The 16,604-nt window shown below is 43.2% G+C and overlaps 1 protein-coding gene across 2 annotated transcripts; it reads right to left on the bottom strand.

The window, feature by feature from the left end:
• Positions 1 to 252: 252 nt before the first annotated feature.
• Positions 253 to 16,576, bottom strand: PRPF4 (pre-mRNA processing factor 4). 2 transcript variants are annotated; one of them, XM_039240451.1, is made up of 14 exons: positions 16,484 to 16,576; positions 15,580 to 15,760; positions 14,072 to 14,258; positions 10,274 to 10,361; positions 9,439 to 9,518; positions 9,174 to 9,267; positions 8,790 to 8,884; positions 7,556 to 7,614; positions 6,509 to 6,632; positions 5,037 to 5,126; positions 2,719 to 2,841; positions 2,497 to 2,604; positions 2,288 to 2,406; positions 253 to 1,769 (listed from the first exon to the last, which is right to left on the bottom strand). In XM_039240451.1, exons 1-14 carry the CDS (start codon positions 16,508 to 16,510, stop codon positions 1,576 to 1,578), a joined length of 1,569 nt encoding a protein of 522 aa, XP_039096382.1. In that variant the 5' UTR covers positions 16,511 to 16,576; the 3' UTR covers positions 253 to 1,575. The 2 variants fall into 2 exon arrangements, with proteins under 2 accessions (XP_039096382.1, XP_039096388.1); XM_039240457.1 differs by having other exon boundaries at positions 15,580 to 15,757.
• Between the last annotated feature and the right edge of the window lie 28 nt (positions 16,577 to 16,604).

The following is a 16,604-nucleotide window of genomic DNA, read 5'->3' as shown; positions in this document are numbered from 1 at the left end:
AACCTTTGTTAACACACTATCCAAATCGCACGCTAATACACTACTGTTCATTAGTAGTGTATGCATGCATACTACAAAAGTAGTGACAAGGAATTATTTTTCATGGCCAACTGTGAAGAAAATAGAGCCCATTAATACTTCAATAATAGTGAAATGCAAAGTGCCCAACAAGGGGTAGAGCCGGTAATTCAGGAGCTTAACAGGTACTCAAAGGATGCAACTATTTGGTTATAAATAAAATGAGATGAAACAGAATACTTAGCTATATATTCACACGTTCACAGGTCACCAGAATTAGAAAAGCAAACATCAAACGAAAGGGTTTACAACATTTAAGGAAAAGCCATCATATCAGCCTTTCTCCGACTCTATATAATTCCTTTCCTCTTCCAAATGCCTGTGTTACTGTGAGAATGGGCTGCGTACTCTACTCTCACAACACACAGCCTCAGCGGCTGTACATCTGGGGTGGAAAGAGCCGAAGGTAACTGCTGCATGACCAATGAGCACGAAGGACAGAGTTCAGACACACGTCCCTGCTAGTCTGGCCCACAGTGCAACGATCTCTACAAAACAACCATAAGGAGGCTGAAGCTGGAATAAGTCATATTTAATACCACCCAGTATATCTCAAATAAAAAAAGGGGGGGGACTTCTATGGACCAATGGCTGCAATTCAGAAAAAACTATACAAAATGAGTTTTTATAATAGGATTCTACTCTGTAGCAAGTGTGTAATAAAGAAAAAAGAAAAGAGGTTTATGTTCGGGAATCTCCATTAGGATTTTTTTCCGGTAACCTTGACACGAAGGGTGCACCCTCTAAATAACTAACACAAAGGAGGTGGCACAGCACGATTTCACATCTGTGTTCTAAAAATCTCACTGCATGTTGACACGGTGGCCTAGCTCTGGGGTAACAAGAAGGATGCCACGCTTCAGAGCAGAATGGAAGACAGACGGGGCAAATGTTCAGTCCTGAGCTTCCTGATGCGGTCAGCATTCCAGGCGAACTCAACAGCAAGAGGTAAGAGCCTCCTTACCACACCGCCCTGAGCACAGCTGTGGCCCACCCCTTCACCTCCCTTCTCAAGGTATAGAGAAAAGGCTCCCACTCTGTCAGACATCAGTTAAGCAGCATGTGGTGAGAAGAGCCGCTTTACTTGAGGACTTCCGAACTACAGTGTGGCCGCCTTGCCCTGTGGGTCACACATAGTCCCGAAGCATGTACCATGTAAAGGAAAGCCAAGTTTCAAAATGAAAAATGGAGCCAGTCACAACCCCGAGTGCTATGAAGGAGGCAGTAAGGCATTCAAACAAAAGATTAATAAAAACAATGTCTACATAGTCCGTGGCAGGGCTTGCAGATGAGAATTAAAATTTCATCTATGAAATAGGTTCATCAACTGCCAGAAATGTGGCTGCCTACCTGGAGTGGAGAGTGACCAATTCTTTCGAGGCCCTATACATGGCACCTGGCGAAAAACACGATTGGACAAAACACATCAATTCCTTTCTTTTGAAAATGGTTCTCAAGGGAGAGCTTGCGGTTAGAGTCCTTTTTCCACACTCCTGCCTATTCAGCCATCCAGAGCTTGAAGGTCCTATCGTACGAGCAAGTGGCTATGAGCTGCCCATCGGAAGAAATGTCTAGGCCCATCACTTTGCCTTCGTGGCCGGCCAGAGTCTTCAGTGGGGACCAGCCCGGGTGGGTCCAGATCTTGGCTGTATTGTCGTAAGCACCAGTGAGCAAGAAATTTCCATGGATAGCTTTAAGAGAAAAGAAGAGGATCTGCTGGAGGAATTCCCAAATCAGAAGAGCAAAGAAAATAAAAGCACAAAAATCCCCTAGAACATATGATTTTGAAAAGGAAGGTATTTCCCCATTTGGAAAAGCGCAACGTTCTCATCTACACTCCTACCAGGCCTCCAGGAAAAAGGGACTGCAGGCAGACTTAGGGAAACAAAGAACATTAGTAAGTTCTTCTGGCTCTTTCCCTGACAATCTGTTCACAGTAATATTAAGGATTCAGGGCTTACAACTTTCATGGAAAAAAATGAGTGACTCAGAGCATTTATGACAGTCCTCTGGACTTCCAGAAACAAGAGCAAGCTGTGCCACAGACTCTGTCTGGAACTATGCTACAGGGACGGAAATTAGAACGTGCCCCTTCTTCACCAGAGGCCCAGTGTTCTCCGGGTCCACTTCCGAGCGAAGCCAGGGCCCAGCCTGCATTCTGTGAAGTATAGTCTGTCCCGTGAGTGGGCAAACCAGGAGGAAAACTTACGCTCAAACTTGACACCGGTCACTAAGTTCTGATGGGCAGGGATGGTATAGACACAGCGCCGCTGCCGAAGGTCCCACACTTTGCAGGTGTTGTCACCGCTGCCGGTCGCAATGTGGTAGCTGTGGATTGGGTGTGGTATCCAGGTTAGAAACAAAGATACACTCTGACCAATAACCCTTCCCGCCCATCATTCAAGGGGTTTATTTTACCCATTGGGGGAGAAATTTATTCCATAGATTTCCTTCAGGTGGCCTTCTAGGAACATGATACACCGTCCTGTGCGCAGGTCCCAAACACGACCAAATGCATCCAGTCCCCTGATAAGATAATTTATAAGTGAAGACTCTGAACCCGCTTCTGTGGAAGCAGAGGCAGGCATACTTAAGAGGCAAACAAACAAGCTGCCCCCAGCTACGGGGAAGAGGGCTTACCCAGTGCCAGCCAAAGAGCCATCCTGATGGAAGGCGATGTCATACACGCCCATGCTGTGGCCTTCCTGATGCAGGATCTCCTCTTGAGCCTCTAAATCCCATAAGCGCCATGAGCGGTCATAGCTACAAAAAAAATTAACTAGCAATTAACTAGTAAATATTCAGTTTCTACAATGTGTAAAGCATTATAAACACTTGTAGCTGAAATTATGCTTTTGAAACTACTTGTACAACTGTATTAAGAAGAAATTCTTCTCTGACACAAGCAATAGCTCAACAGCTAAGCCTATCTGTCTTGAGTGCTAACAGGGAAACCACGGACTTCCTAGCAACTTACTTCAGTGGCTATTTTAAGAACACAATTTCCTAAGAAGGGCCCAGCAAAGACTGTTGCCTTCTTTCTTTCTTAATTCAACTGTCAAGTCCTCTCACTCACTGTTTGTTGGGCCTTAAACTGGATGCTAGGGAGATAAAAATCAATAAGCAAATAGATCAATGCAACCGATGAGAAAGTATAGGAAGAGACCTACACATTTTTGGTTAAAGATTTTCAAATGAGATCACTAAAGCAATTTCAATAGGGAAAACAAAGTCTCTTCAATAAATGGAAGCAGAGAGGCACCTAGATGGCTCAGCTGGTGAAGCAAGTGACTCAGTCTTAGGGTCATGAATTCAAGCCCCACGATGGGTACAGAGATTAAATAAACTTAAAAAACAAAACATCAAAAACTTAAATAATAAAAACGTGTCCACAAAAAGCATTGTATAAGAATATTTATAGCACCTTTATTCTGAGTGACCCCAACCTGGAAAAGCCCAAATGTCCCTCAATAAGAGAACAGACAAGTAAACTATGGTAGAGCCATACAGCTGAATCCTCCTCAGCTTTAAGAAACTACCAATACATGCAACGACATAAATGAATCTTAAAAACATCATGCTGAATAAAAGAAGCCAGGTACAAATTCATAGAGTATGAACAGACAGAATTAACATATGGTGAGAGAAATCAGATCAGTAGTTGGTCTGGAAGGGGGAATCCACTGGGAAGGGACATGAAGGAACCTTCAAGGGTAATGGAAATATTCTATTAAAAGGGACATAGGCTACATGAGTATACGCATCTGAACTGTACACTGAAAATAAATCCATTCAATTGCATGTAAATTATATCTCAACTGAAAAGTTCTTTAACAGATTCTACCCTCAATGAATTTATAGAACCAGAAAAGGAGACCAATTTGCAGTTTTTTAAGAAAAACTTTAGTTTCTTGAAAAAATTTTTAATGTTTATTTATTTTAGAGATAAAGAGAACACAAAAGTTGGGGAGGGACAGAGAGAGAGACACACACAGAATCCAAAGCAGGCTCCAAGCTCCAAGCTGTCAGCATAGAGCCTGAGGCAGGGCTCATGAACCATGAGATCATGACCTGAGCTGAAGTCAGACACTTAACCGACTGAGCCACCCAAACGGCTCTAAAGATTTTATTTTTAGGTAATCTTTTGCATCCAACATGGGCCTTGAACTTATAAACCTGAGATCAAGAGTCACATGCCCTACTTACTGTCTGAGCCAGCCAGGAGCCCCAGAAAGGGAGAATGATTTGTAAGCAGAGATTACAATACAATGCGTGGCAAAAACAAAACAAAACACCACCAGTATTGGTAAAGAAGGAGAAGACAGGGCACCTAGATGGCTCAGTTGCTTGAGTGTCCAACTTGATTTTGGCTCAGGTCATGACCCCAAGATCATGGGATTGAGCCCCGTGTTGGGCTCCGTCATGAGCCTTGAGCCTGCTTAAGATTCTCTCTGCCCCTCCCCTACTCCCTTAAAAAGAAATAAGTGGAAATTCTAGTTTTCTGGCAATTAGTGACTGAAATTTCTGATTAACTGCAATTTAAAAGCAAATACACTGGGGGGCGTCTGGGTGGCTCAGTTGATTAAGCACCCAACTTTAGCTCAGGTCATGATCTCAAGGTTTGTGGGTTTGAGCCCTGTGTCAGGCTCTGTGATGACAGCTCAGAGCCTAAAGCCTGCTTCGGGTTCTGTGTCTCCCTCACTGTCTGCCACTCCCCTGCTTGTGCTACGTCTCTGTCTCTCTCTCAAAAATAAATAAACGTTAAAAACAACAACAACAACAAAAAGCAAATACACTTGGCCCTAACTTTATCATATTTTTTTCTGATTTTGATTCATTGCACTCCAAGAAAATTCTACTTGAAGATCTCTGTTCTTAAAACTTACTTGGCAGTTAGTCATAAGGGTTACCAAGATGCCATGGGCCTGCATGAAGAGAACAGCAACAGGATGGCTTACCAGGTGGTGCCCAAAAAACGTCCTGATGGATGCCACATTACACGGGCCACACGTACTGTATGGCCTTCAATATCTGCCACTGGTTCGTCACTGAAAAAGAATGTGAGTAAACTATTTTATGATCATAAATATTCACTGAATTTATTAACTGTTGTGACTGTTGTACCCATTCTTTATGATTTAAGAGACCAAATTGTAACAAAACTCAGTTTATTTAATAAAGTAACAATTTATGTTACTTCTCAAAGTTTTAAAAGATTTGAGACTATTTCATGTGCTCACAAGGCAAAACTGCCCAAGGTATTTCAATAAACAACTATCTTTCTATATCTCAATTCACTATGTTAAGCAATCCTTAAGGCTATTCTCATTTAGGATTAGAGAAAAATAAAAGATAATTCAATCTGACAAACAAAATAGTCTCTTTATACCAAAGGAGTGTTGAGATTCTAGAAAGAAAACATAGTTTGGCAGAGATATGAAGCTACAGAGATCAAACAGTTTTGGTGCAAGTGGATTACAGATACATTTTCCTCAAACTTTAGCTTGTTGAAGGATCCACACAACAAAAGGACCTCTTAAATAGACATTTAGTGTCGTTTTGGTAACCATCAAATTCACCTCCCCAGCAACCACAGAAAAAAAGGTCTGAGATACCAGTGAAAGGAAATAAACACAAACCCTAAAGAGGGCAATTAAAAAGGGAACTTTGTCAATGCGCATACATAGAGCTAATCAAAGCCCCAGGGGACCAGATATTGCTAAGTGATACGAGCCAATTAAAACTTGCTCTGCTCAGAAGACAGACCTTGTCTGGCAAAGAGTGGGGACACTAATTAGCCCTCTACAAAAACCTGGAATAAAAGCCTCATGTGCTTTCCCAAAGGAAAAAAAAAAACCTAAGCAACTGAATACAGATTTCTCTTAGCCAGCAGAGTGCTTTCAAAGATTTTTTGGGAAAACAATCATCATAAACATGTTAAGAAAAAACTGCCAACTGTTATGATGGGAAAATAGAGGCGAGGTAAAGGCAGACGCAGCTGGGAGGAGACACGCGTTCTTGGCAATACTGCCAGACAGAGCTTCCCCTTCCTCTCCCCTGTGGCCATGTGCTAGGAACCAATGTGCTGCCAAGAATATTATCTTTAGTCAATCTACCAAACGGTGCATTTCTCCAATGTCAGTATACTGCATAGGAGGTGTAAAAAGACCTTCCAGAAAAACTGGAGTGGGAAGACCATGGCCACTATGTTAGAGGCAAAAATCAAGGTCCAAAGTTAACAAATAAGAAACGCCAGACCCCACTCCTTAGGTCTAAGAAAGAAATCCTACATTCTATACTCACACCAAGTTCTGTGGACTCTGAAGACCATCTCTGGAGTCAAATGCCAGATTTTCAGGTCCCAAGGACCAACCAAGCAACTGTTTTGTTCACCTTAGTGCTGCAGTACCGACACAACAGTAATATTCACCTGTCAAGGCTCCAAAGCTTCACAGACCCATCAGCAGCACAAGAGGCCAGATTGACATCTTTCTGGTCCAAGGAGACAGTGGATTTTGGATGGAATACAATTGCTCCTACGTTTGTGTTATGGCCTGAAGGAGGGTAAGAGATGAAAGTTAAAGGGTCCCCACTCCTTATAATTTATGTGCGAAAACAGACTATGATGAGTAACACAGACATGTATTAGGGAACATGTGGACAGGTAGGGTAGTAAAGTGACTACTGATTTAAAAAAGAAAAAAAAAAGAAAAGAAAGAACTGTTTTAACTTAAATCAACATTTAAAGCACAAGGGTGCCTGAGGGCTCAGCTGATTGAGCATCTGGTTGATCGAGTCTTGGTTTCAGCTCAGGTCATGATCTCCGTTTCCTGAGTTCGAGCCCTGTGCTGGGCTCTGCACTGGCTGTCTGGAGCCTGCTTGGGATTCTGTCTCCCCCCCTCTCTGCGACTCCCCCACTCATGCTGTCTCTGTCTTTCTCAAAATAAAAAAGATAAACTTAAAAAAAATATTTACATTATATTAAAAAAAAAACAAAACACAGGGGCACTTGGGTGGCTCAGTCGGTTAAGTGTCCAACTCTTGACTTCAGCTCAGGTGATGATCTCATGGTTCCGTGAGTTCGAGCCCGTATTGGGCTCCATGCTGGCTATGTAGAGTCTGCTTGGAAGTCCTCTCTCTCTGCTCCCTAACCCTCACGCTGTCTTTCTCTCTCTCTCTCTCTCTCAAAATAAATAAATTAATTAAAAAACAAAATAACGCAAAGCACCAACGACCTTTATTTATTTGGTCTAGAGACTGTACAATGCCAGAGTGGGGTTGGACATCAGAATAGTGGTTTGTGCATAAACTCATTATCTTCCTACCTTGTGGTCAGAGAAAAACAAACCCAGTCAATTTAAATCAAGAATTAATCTTGTGTGCACCGGGCCTGAGTGTCAGGCAGAGTATTAGCTTTACTGTCTGACAGGGTTCACACTGGGAAAACGAGGGACATTTACATGAGATTTGAACTCACCTCGGAGAGTGTGAAGGAGGCTGCAGTCGGGAACAGACCAGAGCTTGCAAAGCCCACTCCTATCAAATACAAAGGAAAGCATCTCAGCCAGGGTTGGTCTGGGAAGGAAAAGGTACCTTGGTAACATTCCTAAAGGACAATCTCTTCTCACCCCCCCCAAAACTTGACAGTACCACACAGGAAAATAAAACTTATCATTTGATGGTTTACAGAAGAAAATTATATGCACGTCTCACCCAACCCGAGGCCTCTGAAGGACTATGAGTTAAAATAGTACAGGTTGCTATTCTCCTTAATGTCTAGAGTGATTGGTGAGAAAAGATGGGACAGATTCAACTATCCAACAGTAATATTAATAATCATACATACTAACTCCTTAAATATAAATAGCATTTTACTGCTTACAAAGTACCTAAATTTTTTTTTAAAAGACTTTCTTTCAGAAAATTTCCAACAAATTACTTTATTTCTTTCTTCTCAAGTAATCCTTGTAATAGACCTGTGAGGTATATAATGTAGGAAATGATCATTTCCACTTCTAAGGAAGGTAGTGGAGGCGTGGAAAGGCAGGGGGATTTCTGTCCTTCCTTGGCTTTCTCCTGAAATAAGTTCAGTTTCTACCTAGTCAAGTTCCTGTGCATGCAAAGAAGTTTCCCTTCTCACTAGACGGCCATGTCCCACGAACATAAGTGAATCACTAAATAGAACCACAAAACCATCACATCCTAAGAGCATTCTGCCTATGTGGCAGTAACTAGAAAGCAAAATAAAGATAAAAACAAGAACTCGTGGTTACTGAGTCCTTACCACATATCGCACACAATTAAGGCAAAATGTTTACGACATTAGCTCACCCTCCTCTACACAGAAGGCAACTGAAGCTTACAGAGTACCCTGCCTGGGTTACCTCACTAAAAAAGAAAAGCTATACTGAGGTGTGGATACTGGTCAGTCTATAAATTCACTATTTAGCTGCTACAAAATGCTAGCAGCATCACAAGCATGACCAACGTGTCAGGGATCTCTGGTGTCCCTTGTGAACGGGAAGAAATGTTACATCCAGACTATCTTGTATATAAGGGCTAAGCACTGGCATCTCTAGTTTGGTGTGATCATGAGAAACAGAGGAAATGGACACAGAAATGAGCCCTTAAGAAAAAGACTGATCCCCCCTGCCCCGCCCCCTAACTTGTCCTCCATTTAGGAAAAAATATCACTGTAAAATGGGACTTACCAACAAGCTGTGGCCAGCATTTTGGAATTAGGACTAAAGTGGCAGTAGGAGATAGGCCGATCATCCCCAATTTGGCTGCAGAAATTATTCAAAGACTTAAAAAAAAAAAAGACAACGGTAATCATTAATAGGCTAATACAAGAGTTTCTTGGCTTTTCCACAATTAAAAAAAAACTTTCTGGTTTTAGTCACCCCCCACCCCCACCCCCCAAGATTCCTTTATAGTTTTGTTGTTAGGAGACACTTATGTTAATGAATGAACTGAGTTGAGGCTCATCTGGAGCGTGGGCATGCTGTCTTTTACACTACCTTCTAAGGTACCTTCTAAAGTACAGGCAGAGTTAAGAGCCCTTAATATGCAGAAAATCACCAAGGGCATCTTACCCGGAGAGATTTGTGCAGCTCTTGCATCTGGGAGGTCCTTGTTGTCTCTGGAATCTCTTTATGGAGACGGGCCTCTTCCAAGCGTTTCATTGCCCTGTGACACAGACACATCATTCCTGTGAACAGGCTGGGAACAAAGGTCCACCCAGGTATCCCCCACTGCCAGTTTCATTTAACAACCACCAGTGTTTATAAAGCTGATCATCAGTGCTTAGGAGGAAAAAGAAAAAATATGCTTCTTTCTCCTTCTGGAGGCTCTCTGTACCTGGGCAGTGAGTAATTAGCAATCCACAGTCTAGCCACCTTCAGGCTGTTTGGTCCTTCGTGGTACCAGGTTTGCTGATACTGAAAGTTAAATTAAGAGCGGAAATGTTAAGTTTGAAGGATTCCTGCCCCTCTCATTGCTGTCAGTTCTCTATTTTAACTGTCCAGAAAAAAAGGTGAATTAGTTCAGTCAGAGGATGAAATCAGGTACATGTGCTTTTTACTGTGTGTGTGTGTGTGTGTTTAAAGTAGGCTCCATGCCCAATTTGGGGGCTTGATCTCACAAACCTGTGATCAAGAGTTGCAGGCTCCACCAACTGAGCCAGCCAGGTACCTGCCCCTTTACCGTGTTTTTATAAACTTTTTTTTTTAACGTTTATTTATTTTTGAGACAGAGAGAGCATGAGCTGGGGAGGGGCAGAGAGAGAGGGAGACACAGAATCTGAAGCAGGCTAGAGGCTGTGAGCTGTTAGCACAGAGCTCGATGTAGGACTTGATCCCACAGACCACAAGATCATAACCTGAGCCGAAGTTGGACACTTAACCGATTGAGCCACCCAGGCGCCCCTTTATGAACTCTTATTGGATGGCTTCCGGTTCCTTGTTAAAAGTTACACCAGGAATGCTACGGATTTTATCTTGAATGGGAAACCCATCTACCTTCATTTATACCTACGTAGGAAACACAAACTATGGCCAGCCACTGTTCCTGAAAGGTAGAACCCTCAAATAACCTTCCCTTTCCCCTAGCAAAGCAAAGCCTGAAAACAGAAAATGCGAGAACTAACCCCTCATTTCCTTCACTTCTATACCATGAAGCCAAAGACATATTTTACCTCCTCTTTGGACTTCTTAGATTTCTCATCATCTTTTTTGGTCTTTTTTAAGGCATCAGTACCAACCACTGAGAGGATATTTCTTAACCTGTAACAAAAAAGATCAGAATTTAAATGGAGTTGAGATGAAGCTAGGAAAAACTTATCTAAGAAAGGAGAAGGCTTGTCCTGTTCTCTCCATTTAAACTAAGCAAACTTCTTCAAGAGTCATGTCATGCCTAAACTTCCAGTGTGATTTTTCTTAAGTTTTTTTTTTTTTAAAGTAATCTCTAGACCCAACATGAGACTCAAAACTTACGACCCCAAGAATCAAGAATCGCATGCTCTACCAAATGAGCCACCCAGGCACCCCTCCAGTGTGATTTCTTTTACTCAGTCTTCTTTATTTAAAGATTCCCTAAACTGAACTATAAGCAATTACTGAATTCAATTTAGAGTCAACTAGCCCCAACAGGGCTACCACTTGGTCTGTGAAGACAGCTAACCTTTGCCCCAGACCACAATGCGCAGAATTGCTGACTGAGGTGCTAAGTGCACAAACAGTACTAAGCACCACTTCTTTATTCCAAGTAGCATAATTGGGCGGGGGGGGGGAGGGGGATGGGGTGCAGAGAAGGAGGAAGAAGGTGGATGGACAGAAAGTAACAGGGAACCACAATATGTTACATTAAGTATTATTACAGTCCTAAATGCTGAGTGCTAAGGGGGCACATAAAAGAAATACCTAACCTAGGCTTGAAGGGAGGATCAGGGATGGTTTCATAGAGGTGTTCCCTGCACCTAGTCCTCAATTAGTAAGGACAACAGGTCAAGAATGGGAAAGGACAGCTGAAGCAGAGGGTTCAACAATGGAAAGGTCTGGAGATAGGAAAAGCATGTTGAGCTTGGAATCACACATAGTTCAGTACTGCTGGAGCACCGAGTGCCAGAAAGGGCTGGTGAGAATTGGGCTGCAAACATAAATAGGGGCCACGTCACAAAGAGCACCTCATGCCATGGTGAAGAGTTTACCTTTGAGAAAGATCCCTAGGGAAGTAGAGAGAATAGACTGAAGAGGGAATAATAAAGGCTGGGAAATCAGTCTACTATTCAGGGAGCCCCTGAGTCTTAATGGTGGTCTGAATTAAGACAAAGGCAGTACGGACTCGAGACAGTCACCAAAGGGCGCCGTGATAGGACTTTGCTGTTGGTTGGAAGACAAACAAACAACAATAAAAGTATACCCTTTCAAAATGCTATTGAGAGAGTAACATTGTATGATAGGCAATAATGGAGGGGCTTACTTTATAAGGGGTCAGGTGAAAAAAGTCTTCTTTGAGAAGGTGGCATTTATGCTGAAACCAAAAGAATAAAAAGGCTTTAAAAGGCAAGAGACGGGAGAGGTGCCTGGGTGGCTCAGTCAGTTAAACATTCAACTTTGGCTCAGGTCATGATCTCGTGATTGGGGAGTTCAAGCCCCACATTGGGCTCTGTGCTGACAGACAGCTCAGAGCCTGGAGCCTGCCTCGGATTCTGTGTCTCCCTTTCTCTTTGCCCCTCCCCTGCTTGCTCTCTCTCTCTCTCTCTCTCTCTCTCAAAAATGAACATTAAAAAAAAGAGGCAAGATAGGGGAACAAAAAGAAAAAATAAGTGGAAAAACAGAAAGAGTCTGAGTATTCCAGGAAGGCCCTTAAAGGCTACTAAGTCTAATAAATTGGAAAAGAGTGGCACAAAAGATTGAAGAGTATAATCAAGAATTTTTTTACTCTATGTTGTTGTTTTTAATGTTTATTTATTTTGAGAGAGACAGAGTGTGAACGGAGGAAAGGCAGAGGGAGAGGAGAGAGGGGGAGGAAAGGAGGGGGAGAGAAGGGAAGAGAGGGGAAGAGGGGGAGAGAGGGGGAGAGAGGGGGGGGAGGGGGGGGGAGGGAGAGAGAGAGAGAGAGAGAGAGAGAGAGAGATTATTCCATTTGAAAAACTGTCCCAGGGCACATGCTCAAATTATAATTATTCTCTATTTTGAGAGAAGGAAAGAGAGAGAGAGTGAGAGAGAGAGAGAGAGAGAGAGAGAGAGAGAATATCCCAAGCAGACTCCAGGCTCAGTGCAGAGCCTGATGCAGGGCTTGATCCCATTACCCTGGGATCATGACCCAAGATGAAATCAAGAGTCAGATGCTTAACTGAGCCACACAGGCGCCCCTACTCTATGTTTAATAAGAAGACACTGTTGGATTTTAAGCAAGCAATTCCACAACAAGTCTGGGCTATTACAATCATCTAGGTGTGAAAGCAATGAAGGTAGAGAAAAGAGGAGGTACATTTCAGTACAAATCTAGAACAGACTAGACTTTGCTGATGGATTACAAAGGAGGTAAGGCAACTGAAAACTGTGAATGGTAGTGTTATTTGAAAGTAGAATAGAAGGTAGGGAAACAGAGGAGTTCGACGTAGGCATGTGCAGTCTGAAGTACCTACAGAGCGTGTAGGCTGCAAACAGGGACCTGGGAGTCCTCAGAATATACGTGGTACCCAATGCCACGGGAGTGGATCGCATCACCCAGAATGAGCGTAGAATCAAGGCAAAAAAACTGCAACATATAAAGGTTAGGCAGGGTAAAAAAAGAGGCTTAGAAGAATCAGCCAGAGAAACAGGAGGAAAATTAGGATTTGATTTTATGAAAGGGAGTGTTTCAAAGAGGGACTAACTGACAGGGTACCAGGGCTATTTTTAGTAACGATGACTTAGTGACCCTAATAAAGAGCAATTGCAATGCAGCAGTGGTTGGTTTGCTGACGAGTATGTGAGGGGTAAGGGCCCAAAGAGAGTAAATGCAGTGAGTGAGGAGTCGCTGAGGCTCAAGGAAAAGGGGACCACGCGGCGGGGGGGGGGCGCGCTCATCATACCCAGGACTCATGGCTCTGCTCTCCAAGCGCCAGGGGTAGGCAGTGGTGGCCCAGAGCGCCTCCTGCAACACTGTGCTCTGGGGGAGAAAGCACTGACCTGTCCACTCCCCAAGTTCCACTCTTCTCAGGCACCGTTTGCAGCCCTCCCCGACCAGGACAGCCCGTCTCCTCCCATCTGGGAGCCGCCTTTTCTTCCTGCCCTTTAGCCCTTCCTGGCCCGCAGCCACCTCTCGGGGCTGCCCCTTCCTCCCACCTTGCGGCCAGCCAGGCTGGTTCCGTAAGATACTGGGTTGGTAATACTAATTTAAACAGGCCCAACATAACTGGTTCTATTTAATGGACATGAGATAATGAGAGAAGTTTAAAAGTGATTGAATGTGCAGACTCTGCAAAAACAAAACAAAAGAACCACGATGAAAGGGTGAGATGGGACAGTGGACAGAAAGACAAGGGAGGTCCTCCTGTGTATGACGAGCCTGTCACTTACTTAGAGACTCTGTGACCTTAAAATCACAAGAGGAACTTCATCTGAAGGAAGTGCCCCCTTTCAATAATAACCAAAAAAAAAAAAAAAAAAAATACTCATCATTGTTTTAGGTCACTGACAAAGTAAGCGTGTTGTCTAAATGTTCAAAGTTCGACAACAAATATTTACCCAAGTCACAATTCCACATTGGGGAAGAGGGGGGGTTCACATAGTAACACCCCATTTGCAGTGTATAAAGAAAAATTAGTAGTGGAGTAAAAAACTGGCTTACTTAGATCATGAGCGAAACTATATAAAAACAACCGAGTAACATATTTTATTAACATTACCTAAGATAGTCTAATAAAGTTTTAGCTACAAATATCAACTGAAAGTGGAAAGCAAAGCCTTGTGATGAAGCAAGAGAGTAAAAACTCAGAAAAGGGCACCTTTCTCTTCTTTCAGCCGGACCCTCTCCAAAGAGCGTGATGGGCTCCCCCAAGGCTCTAAGGCAAGCCTTGACCTCTGAGTCATCAGTGGAAACATTGATCTGCCGGGCTCGCTTTCTTCTCTCAAATTCGGCTAATACTTCAGCCTGTCGTTCACTGATGTGCTCTTCAATTTCAAACACCTCTCCTATAAAAAGAACAGGCAACATCAGCATAATCACCAGATCTTCAAATAGGGGAAAAAATAATTTCTTACATTTGGAATCTGTGTATACCTCTAGAACTAATCTAGTACATTAATTCATAGTTTACTGTTTCTCAGTTTATTACATTGTGTCAAACACAAAAAACAAAATGGCGCAGCTTTAAAAGGCAGGAAAACTGGGGCATCTGGGTAGCTCAGTCGGTTCAGTTCATCTGACTCTTGATTTTGGCTCAGGTCATGATCGCAGGGTCGTGGGATCAAGCCCTGTGTTGGGCACTGCACTGAGCGGGGAGCCTGCTTGGGATTCTTTCTCTCTCTCTCTCTCTCTCCTTCTGCCCCCCACCCCCACCCCCCGCCTGCCCGTGCACATGCATGCTATCTCTCTTTCTCTCAAAAATAAAAACAATTTGTATATCAGTTTCACTTATGAAAAAAATTACAAATATTTACAGCTTTATTAAAATATTGGAAAGACCCAGTTAATAAGGATCACAAGATTTTCTACTTCACACATTTCTACAGCTTCAATGCTGTCAAAATAACTAAGTTTATAATTTTGTAAAAAAAATTTTCAAATGTTTTATTTATTTCTGAGAGAGAGAGAGGGAGGGAGAGAGAGAGAGGGAGAGAGAGAGAGATACAGAATTTGAAACAGGCTCCAGGCTCTGAGCTAGCTGTCAGCACAGAGCCCGAAGCAGGGCCCGAACCCACGAACCGTGAGATCATGACCTGATGCGAAGTTGGACGCCCAACCCACTGAGCCACACAGGTGCCCCTACGCTTATGATGTAAAACATATTTCATTTAGTGTGAAAATTGGAGAATGAAAAGGAAAGAATGTTATAAAGCATAGTAGCTTCAAATCAATGCCAGAACTATGTTAGATCTCCCGAAGACAAATGGAATCAGTATGAATCCAAATACATACTGAATAAGGGTGTGTGGGTGGCTCAGTCAGGTAAGCTTCCTACTCAGGTTTACTTTCTGCTTAGGTTCGGGGGTTCGAGCCCCATGTCAGGCTCTGTGCTGACAGCGTGGAGCGTGCTTGGGATTCTCTCTCTTTGCCCCACCCACTCGAGTTGTCTCTCACTCCAAATAAATAAATAAACTTCAAATACACACTGAACAAATTCCTGGTAAAATTACTAACAATAGAATGCAAGAAAAAAATGTATAAAAGGTTTTAAGAAAAAATTTCTCTGGATATACAGGCAAAGGATGGCCTTACAAAGATGCAAATTTAATTGAAATTTTTTGATGTTATAAATCAAAGATAAAGAGGGACTCACAATTTGCTTCTTACCAGAGGTTATGTTAATATTTCCTGCTTCAATTCCAGCTTTAAGTCCTTCTTTTCCCAAAATCCCAGACTCTCCTTTGGCCAGACGTTCCCTCTCCTTCTCTTCCAAACTTCCATAATAGATGTGTGGTTTCTTCACAACGGGGGCCACTAAGTCATCAGGTGCCTTAGTTTTGGTTGCCTGCTAAATCAGAGACCTGGATTAACCTAAGGCTCAATCTTAGCAACTTACTACCCTTCCCCAAAGGATGCAGCTCATCCTGAGCTTCAATCCTATTTTCTCCCCAAAGGACATGTTGGACCCAGTTAGGATATCTTCACTGATTAGAGGAAGGAGAGAAGGATCACTTAAGTTTTGCGACAGGAAGAGGCTGGAAAAACTAGTGAATTACTCTTGGTAATTTTTCTATCAAAGGTTTGCTTTGGTACACGTTTACATCAATCGGTGGCGATCTCTTCTGGGGTTTTATGAAACATCCACGGCTACAGCTCATCACCGGGAAAATATCAAGGATAACAAGTAACCAACGCGATTATTAGAGGGGAACAAGTTAGTTATACTGGTCTACACACTTCAAACGTTTTCAGTCGCAAGGTAACAGACATGAAATTTGAAGGCGTTATAACAAGTTCGGGCCACGACACTACTCCCTTTCAGAGCTCCGTTTCTGGACCAGTCGGAATAGGTATTTACTATTAGGGGCTGCAGTGAGAGATGCAAATGAACTAAAACACAGGCAAGCACGCAGAGATCAGGAAAACGCTGCTCCGCTAAGACAGGATCGAGACTCGCAGCCGTCCACCCCAGTCCTCCACCGCCTTAGCCCGTTCCCGAGCGGCCCCAACCCGCAGGGACACCCTCCCAGCTCCCTTCGCGCTCCTCGCCAGAACGAGCTGAGATTCGTACCGTGGACGAGGCTCGTGAGGAAGCCATGCTGAGCTCTGGAGCAGCGAAAGCCCGGTGAAATCCGAGAAGTACGGTTCAGACCGTCCACCGCGCGCCCAGCAAAGCGGAAGTACGTCACCGA

The sequence above is a fragment of the Hyaena hyaena genome, unplaced genomic scaffold, assembly GCF_003009895.1.
Source record: "Hyaena hyaena isolate Hyena2069 unplaced genomic scaffold, ASM300989v1 scaffold_6, whole genome shotgun sequence".
NCBI classification, from domain to species: Eukaryota; Metazoa; Chordata; class Mammalia; order Carnivora; family Hyaenidae; genus Hyaena; species Hyaena hyaena.
The sequence above is the reverse complement of the archived record's forward strand: the minus strand, read 5'-3'. Positions and strand labels throughout refer to the sequence as shown.

Coding starts and splice junctions, on each gene's coding strand:
- PRPF4 (XM_039240451.1), bottom strand. CDS start 16,510: ATGGCTTCCTCACGAGCCTCGTCCACG. Junction 8,885..9,173: donor AGCTGCACAAATCTCTCCGG/GTAAGATGCCCT, acceptor TTTTTTTTTAAG/TCTTTGAATAATTTCTGCAG. Junction 5,127..6,508: donor AAGCTTTGGAGCCTTGACAG/GTGAATATTACT, acceptor ATTCTTTTTCAG/TGACGAACCAGTGGCAGATA.